The sequence below is a fragment of the Nesoenas mayeri genome, assembly GCF_963082525.1.
Source record: "Nesoenas mayeri genome assembly, chromosome: 1".
NCBI lineage: Eukaryota > Metazoa > Chordata > Aves > Columbiformes > Columbidae > Nesoenas > Nesoenas mayeri.
The window spans coordinates 169,832,706-169,843,132 of NC_137541.1; the positions used below are offsets into that span (position 1 = coordinate 169,832,706).

General features: G+C 43.0%; 1 protein-coding gene across 1 annotated transcript in view; it reads right to left on the reverse strand.

Annotated features, from left to right (window-relative positions):
- Positions 1-4,937, reverse strand: part of LMO7 (LIM domain 7) — a gene marked incomplete at its 3' end in the record, with an annotated part of 133,644 nt that extends 128,707 nt beyond the window's left edge. The window contains exon 1 of the mRNA XM_080352510.1: positions 4,866-4,937. Coding sequence (XP_080208636.1) covers positions 4,866-4,934 — 69 coding nt within the window. The 5' untranslated portion in view covers positions 4,935-4,937. The remainder of the gene's footprint in view (positions 1-4,865) is intronic.
- Positions 4,938-10,427: the final 5,490 nt, after the last annotated feature.

Here is a 10,427-nt window from a genome sequence, read left to right on the forward strand (position 1 = left end):
TTAACAGCATGAATACTTATGTATCAATTCATATTTATATACTAATTGAATACACTTAGATTTGCTCCATGCAGGGGCTCACTGCCAAGAATCTACACACAATAATGAAATATTGATGCATTCACCTCAAGGAGGGTTAAATGCATCCCTTATGTAGACGTGAGCCAGGACTTTGGCAGCAGCGCTGTTAGAAGTTCTCCAGAAACCAGCCCACCCAGGTTTTATGACTTGACAGAACTACCCAGTATTAGACACAGTTTAAGCAACACAATATATAGGTTTTGCCTTTTAATTCACACATTTTTCATCCTGACACCATCCAGGACATCTACTGGCTCCCTACACACTATTTGAGAAAAACCTTTTCATAATGATGAATTCAACTGAAATAGAAGTACCTACAAGAAGAGGATTTGAATTGTAAGATGGGTCTTCTGTCTCTATAGTTACTCCTCCCACCTGCCATACCACACTGTATGCATTAGATTCATGCTTGGGGGAAAAACAAAACAAGATAATCACTGAGGTAAGATCTCTATGCTAATAGAGGGAAAGCGTCACTGCTAGACTTCTCGCCGCATCTGCAGAAACCATAAAAATATACAGTATAAATGCAGATTTCAAACAGTTTCAACAAATAGAAACATTTGGTGACCACATGTCGGACACTGGCCACTGGATTTGATTACTGTACTGTTGCTCCAAAGGAAAAGAGTTCAGTAAGTAGTCCTGGCTCTCAAGTTTTATCCTCGAGCTGACTTTTCCTACCAAGCTACGCTGCAAATCTGCTTTTGTGATCTTCTGAGCAGGCAGGGGTGTATGCATACATACATTTATTTTGTCCTGGAAAAAGAGAAAAACAAAAGCCCCAAATAATTTTCCAACATCCAAAACGTAGCAGACACTTTTAAATCACACAGGAAGACAGTTTTGGACTCTGAAAAGCACACTGTAACACAATAATAAATGAAGTTGTGAGCATACACAACAGCGTGCAGATAAATGAGGCTATTTCGCTACCTATTTAATGGCCATGGCAAATATGAACAGAGGTATCTGTAGCTGCCATCCAGACATGCTGGGCTCTCTAATGCTCCTATGGAAAATTATAAAAACCTTATCTTGCTACAGAAATCCTAACAGTGGAGCACCTCTCTCCACGGGGCAGTGGTAGCACTAGAAAGGACTCCTGTTCCACTGCAGTGTCCCTGCATGAGGGACTGTCCCAGGACTACAGGGTCCTGCTTGCAACTCTGAGACTGATGCTCTCGACAACAGCACCAGTTAAATTAGTAGCTCTCAGAATATCCGATTTTTAAAAGTCTAGATCAGTTATTAGGGGGAGAAATTCAGCCCCCAAGAGGTCTTGCAACAGCTTGCAATACTAAGAGTTACTTGGCCCAACACCTGTTTTTCACTTCAGTGGATTTATCGAGGTTGCTCCACGTGCTTTCCTACAGCCCTGCTGCTTCCCTCCAACAATTCATTCAGGCACACGCTCGCTGCCCGCCCTCCCTCAGACAGGATCTGTACATTTGACTACATCAGGGAAAGAAGAAAAATAGTATTATTTGCCTCAGGGCACTCTAACTAAAGATTTACAGACTTTGTGGGTCAGGTTTCAAGTTGCTTTAGCAAACAGTTTCAAACCCCAGACATTCACCTGAGGATTAGGGTTCATTTAAGACACAGAACAGGAGTCAAAATCTGAGAGGTTTTACAAGAAAGCAGCATGCACTCTTCTTTCCTCTTGAACTTTTAGAGGGGCATCTCCCCTATAATGGTGAAGGGTATTTCGTTCAAAAGGATGAACTTTGTGGTGGGCTGCAAAGAGGAAAAGGCAGACTGCCCTCCCACATCTTGAAGCAGGAAAACAGACTCGGCAGTCTGGGATATTTAATAGCTGGGGGAAGAATGCTTTGGTTTGGAGGAACAGCTCTTGGCTTGCTCAAGTTATAATATGGAACAGAACGCAGTAAAGTAATTTTAACCCAGCTATTTCTAGCTTTGGCAAACACAGCTCTACCTTAGAGAAACTATACCTAAGTTGTGTTGTTTCAGTGTTTTATTCTGGCCTCAGCACACGCCATCTGCCCAGCTGAGGTGCCAAGGAAAGTCTGAGCTGCACATGAGTTTGACCAGCACCAATTGTCACAGGCAAGTCCCAGATGCAAGAACCCAACACCACTAACTAGTGCTGGCATCCACATAAGGGACACCAGAAAGAGTCTGAGTTTTGCACAGAAAGTGACTACTCTTTCCCCAAAAGATGCCCTCAACAGTCTCCCAGAGTGACTATCCATCTCCAGCTGGAGTAATCAATACCAGCAACAGCATTTCCACATCTCAGTTCACCACAGCACACAAAACCTATTTTACAAGAGGCTGGGGACTACACTTGAAGAGGTCTTTGTGCTGTAAAGACTACAGACCTGCCTTACCTGCATTATCATAAAATATGCCTCAACATGAATCTGAATTAAAGAACAGAGTCTTTCATTAACCAACATCAGATATCAGATGCAACTTTTTGTTATTACTCTTAATCAAGTTGTCGGCTGGTCTTTTTTACAGCGTATGAACTACAATCAAACATTTCAGCTCTCACTAGCCAGTGGCTGCCATACAGCATGAAGATTCCAGCTGGGAACAGGCAGAAGAGGGACCTGACCAAGACACATTTTATCTCACCAAAAGATTCAAGAACGGATGGGGTGAAACTTTTTTGATGTTTTGGGGTGGCTTTTTCCCCCCTGAGATATGACAAATACAGCTGACCATTCCTGCTACAAAAAGCCCTCAGTTTCAGGGTTTGACCTCAGGTCTTCTGAGTTTTTTCTAAATCTCAGAGCACAAAAAGCTCTGTATTGAAATACAGAAATAAGTTACCACAGACTTCACTAGCAAAGGGAAACAGTAACAGTTTACAAAGATATTTTTGCTTGGTCTTTTAAATACATAGTAGCTAGTGTTTGTATGCTTTCATCTTCCTCTAATGTTAGGGGGAAGCTGGCTCACAAAACCTTACACCAAAACATTAAGAACTTCAAGTTCATAAATATTTGGGAATCTGCCTCATCTTCAAAACTAATTGCTTAATCATTAGGACTCACCAAGTTTCACTCTCAGTCATGTATACACCATTGCATTTCATGAAGATCCACAAAACCCTAGGACATCTCATTACTCTAAAACATATCTTTACTCTTCTCAGACAACAACGGAAATGGTTCGTCTTGGGTTTTTAATCCATTTGGTTTTTAAAAGTAGAGAAACACAACAGACTGTGAAACACAAACCTTAATTCATAGGGAAATAAATATTTATGTTTTCCTTCAACAGTAGAGAACTCTTAACATCCTGTTTATCAATATCTTCAGGTTTTTCAGTTACTCGATTTGAAATAAAAGGTTTCTCCAATGAGTAAGTTTAAAAGTTACTTGAAAATGAGAACAGCTTTCACATATCAGAAACAAAGCATAGCCGCATGAGTTAGATGGGGAAGGGGGGAAGCTGAACATAAGGTTTTTCCACTATACAAACAGCACATGCTTTACACTTACATCACTTTGCTAGTGCTCCCATGTGCTACTGGCAGGCAAAGAGGGAGCCTTTTGTAGGAATAGTACAACCAGCCAGTATCAAATGAAGATTAATTAGAAAAAAATACCCAAACCCTTAAAACTGGATTTTCAAAGATGACATTACATCACCTTAATGAAACTATTTAAAGTAAGCTTTGCCAATTTAAAGAAAGCAGCATATACGCGGAAGAAGAATGCTTTAATTACCTAAACACACATCTAGCTCTTACAAAATTGATACTTGGAGAAGCTAGGACTGCTTTAACTTCCTACACCCACTGATGATATAAAAACTGACACTTGGTGGAAGTCACTTGTGATATCCTCACCTACAATGCTCTCAGTTCAAAATTCTCAATAGATTTTAAGCACTAGATGTCATCGTTTTACAGAGGAAACAAAGAAGCCCGGACTCAGGTCTTGACAAGCTTGTGAAGATGGGGGGGAGTAAAAAACAAACACCCTTCTTTGAATATTCACTTGAAAGTTTCTGGGATGACACTTCTGACAGTAGAAGTTTCATGTCAAGTGAAAGGGTGCAAAAAAGTGAGCTTAGTATGTTAAAATACATATAAACCAGCACGCTAAAACTCCTCTTTAAAAGCACATGATGACTCTAGGTGAGGCTGTTCAGTATTTCTAACTTTTCTCAAAGCACCTTCTTGCCCAGCCTGGCTGTACCCACAGACACACACTCAGGTACCCCCAGGAGCAACCTCCTGTCGCACGTAGTAACATATACTGCAGCAGCGTGATTGTGTGTTAATGATACAGAAACACGGATATTTACGTCAAGAACTAGGTACAGTCGGACACTCATGTTTAAAAATAGAAGAAAATGACTGTAATTTCAGGTTACTCTCTGTCCTGAACTCTTCTGAGACAGGAAAGAGTGCCTTTAATTCAGACCGTCTCAAAGCAAGCTCTAAAGAAGTAATTTACAAGATAACAAGAAATTACAAGCCTTAATGACAGGAGGGGAGCCCGACCAGCCTTTAATTTGGATTTTGGGGAGGAGGGTCTTGGCGATACTGAAAAAACAGATCTCCGCAAGCTTTCACGATACTTTCTAAAAATAGCAACCCGCAGCTGCCGACAGAGAAACAAAAAGTTTGGGAGCCGCGTCTCTGGCGCTCCAGCCCGACGGGGGTGCCCTTGTGCCCGTGCGGGGGGTGCAGCCAGCAAGCCCCCCGACCCGCGATGGGGAAGCCGGGGGACGGGCGGCCCAGCGGGGCCGGGGTCTGGGGGGTGACACTTGAGGGGACCGATCGACGCCCTCACCTCTACCCATCGCTGAGCTTCGGCGAACGCCGCCTGGCAGTCGCACTCCGCGTCCTCTCTCGCTTCCATGGCCGGCAGTGAGTGAGCGATTGGGGGTGGGCGGCGGCGGCGGCACCGAGCAGCCGGTCCTGCGGCGGGGTGGGGGTGCGGGGAGCAGCCGCTGTCATTCAGCTGCCTCCTTTTAACGCTCGCCGCGCCGCCTCCTCCCCCTCCGCCTCCTCCCCGCGGAGCTCCCCCTCCCGGGAGCCCGACCGCAAGAATTCGGAGGAGCCTCTGGGCTGGAAAGCAGCGCCGCGCCCCGCCGGGGGCAGCCGGACGCCCGGGAGGGGCTGCACCCCCCGCGGGGAAGGTGGCGGCGGCGGCTCCGTCCCACCGGGCCGCCGTGCCCCCTCGCCCTCCCGCCCAGTGGAGGCCGCCCCCGCCGGCTCCCTCCCCGGCGCATACCAGGAATAGCTGGGGACAATCGCACCTTTCAGGGCCGGCCACCTCCGCCCCGGCCCCCGCCACCTGCCGGCCCCCTCACTGCCCCCGGCCGGGCGAGACTGCCCTGCGGGCCGCCGGCTCCCCCGGCCGGCTCCCTCATCTCCTCACCAGCGGGTCTGAACTCCCCGACACCGGCAGCGCCGTGAGCCGGGGCTGGGGGATTGGAGGAAGAAGCCTCCGCGCTCTTCCGCAGCATTGCCCCGTTTGGGGACTAAATTGGGAGCCTTTTCAACCATGAGAAATCCACGCTTTGCTTTGAACTCTTTTCATACAAAATGACCGAAGCCGAGATGCCCGGGGCAGGGCTGGAGCCGCACAGCTCCCTCTCCGGGCTTCCCTCAACAGCGTTTGCTTCAATTCTGCTTTTGCTCACAGCACCCCTACTAGTGCCCATTGATCTGTTTCACTCGTGTCTCTGCCCCTGATACACTGCAACAAAATCTTTGTGACTTCTCCACTCCCCGTACTCAGGGCTCGGGACTAAAGCCCTGTCTTAGTAAGGCCGTTCTCAGCGCGCCTGAGCAGGTGTCACGCTGGGCTCTGGCCCCTATGGCAACCACAAACATTGGGCGAGTTGGGATTATGCTCCACCACAGCAAAGTTTCTTCCATCCTGACCTGAGCCCTGGAGCCAGGAGAGAGCAGGTGTCCTAACCCATTTCTGCCAGTACAGGAGCGGACATGTACCAAGCAGAAAAGTTAATGAAATAGCAGGAAGAAGATCCATTTTCTGGAATATTCATGTATAGTATTATGGTTCTCTAAAGAAGTACTTGATTTCATTTTAACATTGTATTAAAAGTTCAAGTAGGAAAAGATAATTTTAAACAACGTTTTTCTTTCCATATCTTCTCTGTGAGCCAAATTGAGTTGCTGCACTCATCTTTTGCTTACACGGCCCACAAAGGAAGATACACAATTTTTATTTTTAAAGATTACTGAGAAAAGATAACGTAATATTTGTACTGCGCACAAATTAGCTTCTACTAAGATGTACAAGAAATTAGTGTTACTGGCAGTAGGTGCAGGAAGAAAAACCCAGTAACTGGCTGAAATAAGTTCCATAAGAGATGTTTGACATTTATTAAAGTTACAAATGCATAGAAATGATGTAGTTATCTCAAATCATACACTGTGAGGAACCATCTATGCTATAGAGCCAGTGATGAATAAAATTATAACCAAAACTATAATTTTGAATGTTTTTCATACTCCTTTTTTCCTGCTTCAAGCCAGATCAGCCACGAGGCCAAATACAAATGACAAATCTGCATATAACTTGAGCAGGAAGCCTGAGCATCAGAAAACAACCCTCTCATTTCACTATTTAACACTCATGACTACAAAGGCTAAAGACAAGTCTAAATAAAGCATGTGGGTGCTGCTGGTGCTGGCTGACATCAGGTTGTGTTAGCTGTCATTACTAAACATTCTTTTCTGCAGCATTCCCCAGAGTTTTAAGGTCTGCCATTTCACTCCATATAAAAACACAATGCTTGTCTCCAAGTAGGAGAAAGTAAGTATGAACACTGTAATGGTTTACATTTAAAATTCTATCACATATGTTTCAAAAGAGGTCACGTTTAAGTTTCCAAGTTCTCAGTTATTTCTGGTTGTTTTATTTCACTTAATGGAAAATCAGATCACCTTACTTATCAATCAAGTGTTTAATGTTTTAGATCAAATAATTTGAGTAATTAAGTTCTCGTTTTAGTAAGCTCCATGGACCACAGCAGCTTTCAAGTCAAAGTTTTTTGCTACTTAAAAATAGTTCCAACATGCAAATTTCTTTCTCAAAGTGAATTTTAAATCAACTGTCACAGATATCTATGCAAGCCTGAACAACCAAAGTAGTTTAATATTCCTTTGTGCTAACAAGGTAAGTTAGCTAGACTCCTAGATCAGAAAAAGATTACATACACTGGGACATGACTGCTAATTGTTGGTGTCAAAAGTAGCAAACATAATATTGTTCTACTTAGCAAAAATAAACCCTTTCAATGTGTGTGCTCCTGGGGATAAGTCAAGCAACAGTTTACGTCATATTCTTTTCATAGGGAGTTCTACAAACATTTGATACAACAACATTTTGTACCAAGGCAGGCTTGTTCCCTTAAGGAAAGATCATATTTATATTCCAATTGTGGGCTGTTAAGTGTATTTATTGTCTAGAACTTACATTTCAGTGACACACATCTTTCTCCTTCTTTCCTTAACTGAATCATGCAGCCATGATTGAAAGGGCATTGTACTGGTTATTAAATTCTTACGGTTTCTTAACAAAATGCTTGTAATAACACGGGGAAACTTGCACCAATATACTTAAAAGAGCTTGAACAATCCTGAGTGCTTAATAGTACACCAGCTCCACTCAGCTAAAATTAATATAGGTGCTGAGCATGCATCATCTCTCCACTCCTACACGCACCATTTTCCACAAGATGCTGGGTATGGCCGGCCCAGGCTGCAGGAGCTGACGAGGGATTTCCTGGCAGCCACCAGTGCTGCGTGCCCGTGGCCAAACCGCGCTCCCCACAAAGGTGGCGAGGCCCTGGCAGGGATGCATGAGTTTGGAAATAGAGAGTTATTTTCCCACGGAGCCTGAGCTAACAAGAACATATTGTACAGATCAGGCAATGCCTGCATGGGCATCACAGAGCCAAAAGCACCGTTGTGGCTCTACAGGGCTCACCAGCCCCTGCTCAGGACCTTGCTGGACTGTAGAAGTCAGCCAAGAGTTTGTACCTCACTCCAAGTATCCAAGTGACACAGGTTCTGTCAATGCCAAAGATATTCCATCGTCTTTTAGATCCCTTTGCTTCCTATGCTCTTCAAGATGGTCATAGAATCATAGAATGTCCTGAGTTGGAAGGGACCCACAAGGATCATTTAGTACAGCTCCTGGTTGCCAATGAGCATGCCAAAGCAGGGTCTTCCAAGCCCTGGAAGGCCGCTACACTGTATACATCAGGCCAGACACAATTTCTGCAGTTCCATCTTCCAAAATTTCAATCTAGCAAGGGAGCATGGAGTGAGCAGATACAGTTCAGTATAAAAACTGGTGCATCACTACTCCTTTGTCATCTCTAACTTTGGAGAACATTTCCAAAAGCAATGTTCACTAAAAAATGGCATCTTATAGGTTAATAAACTGGAAATTAACACTGAAAGTAAAACAAAATAGAAAACAGAAACAAAAAACTTTACCCTGCAGGACAACTGCTTTAAAGACTACATGAAAAATAAATGCTGAGCAAAACTATACTCTTGGCAAAATAGTAAGAATTCTCATAAATAAGTTCTTACTTAAAATTCAAGATGTATTCTTCCAGTGTGACCATGAAAAATCCCACCCCAACTCTACTATTCTAACCTTGATTTCCTTCGACATGAATTCACTCAGTTCTAATAATTAAAGCTCCAGTTTTGACGTGATTTTGCAATAAATTGCACAAAAGCAGAGCCCCACCATGGAAATCCTCTGAAAACTGAAGCGCGTATATGGCGTGAATACTTCGCTAAAGCAGACAACCGATGCAGCTAGTTTAACAGCTTCGAATTGCACTTCCTTTTCTTCTCCTTCCTCATCCCTACCTTAAAAGCACCTTATCTGTATTAACCATGGTTTACTTTCTTAACTGTAATCCCCCAAGTTACCATTAGCATAAAGTATTCCAGTTAAATTGTAACAACTTTTATGTGTTTTCTTCTGATATGAGCAGGAAGACAAGTGCAGCTGCTTTTTCTTTTTCATTTAAAAGCAAGTTTCAGGGCTTTACTAAAGAGCATGGCAACATAAACCAGGTCTTAATGATACAACGTTTTATTGGAGCGAAAAAGTGTTCAAACATAGAGGCTCATTAGCAGTGGTGTTCCTCCTCACTTTTCCAACCAGCTCACTTATAAAAAACAGACTCTTGTTGTTAGTGGACTCTCTAGGTGACATGTTTTAGACAGATGCGCTGACTTCTTCTTTAGAGTGCAAAAGATGTTCTGAAGTGATAAGAAAGAATCCCAGGCCTCTTTCTTTTCTGTAAAGGAGGAAAACACTGCCAGATTGCTTCTGGCATAACCCCGTTCGTTTTTCCTGCAATGACAATTGATAGAGAATGAAAGCACCCTCTGGGACATGGAGGGTTCAGTTTCCTTTGGCAGCAGTCTTGACAGGAAGCAAACCTGAATTATTTCACTTCAAAGCAACAAAGCAGGAATATTTTTTCTGGAATGTCAAAAACATGCACATTAACCAAAACCAACCTTCACAAGAATCCTAAAGTATAAGATTGCATAACTAAAAAAAACCAAACTAAACCCCCAACAACAGCAACACACAAAAAACCCAAAACAAACAAACTAAACCAACAAAAAATCCCCCACCCAAACAAAAAGAATCCCACAAACAAAAACACCCCAAAGAACCCCAAAAAGAAAACAAAACAAAACCCCCAACAGGTTGTTACTAATTCAAGTGTAGAAATTTGTCAACAATACCTTAAGATCCAGTGGATGGGATGGGAGTGAGGCACAGGGGAAGGGTACCTCATGGCATTCTGTAATGCCACCTGACAAACTTACAACAGACATTCCTAAAGGGGGAAAAAAAGTATATGACCATCGTGGCTATCTTAAAATCTACAGTCTGTTTCCGTTCTTGTTACACAAAACTTCATTACAACAATCATTACTTTTCTATTATTTATTTCAGTTAGGTGAGATACTTCACATTCATGTATTCACCTGTGTGTGCCTTCCGCAGTCCCACTATTTGAACTAGAAGTAATTACTAGTGTGGCTTTTCTGAAGCAAAAATTCATGTTGTTTTTTCCACACATACAAATAGCAAACACTGGCTTAACTAAAGCTTTTTGACAATTTAGTAACATTATTAGTCTTGAGAAAAAAAAAAATATTCAAAACGTAATTATTAAGATAATTTTAAAATGTTAGTGCTCACCAACAGGAAGAAGAAACAGTCCTTTTTCTCCCTTTTTTCTTCCATATATTTATTTATAAATAATGCAGTGGAAAAAAAAGTGCCTTTGTCTTAAGTCACCTGCAAAAGTTCTTATAATAGTCTTGT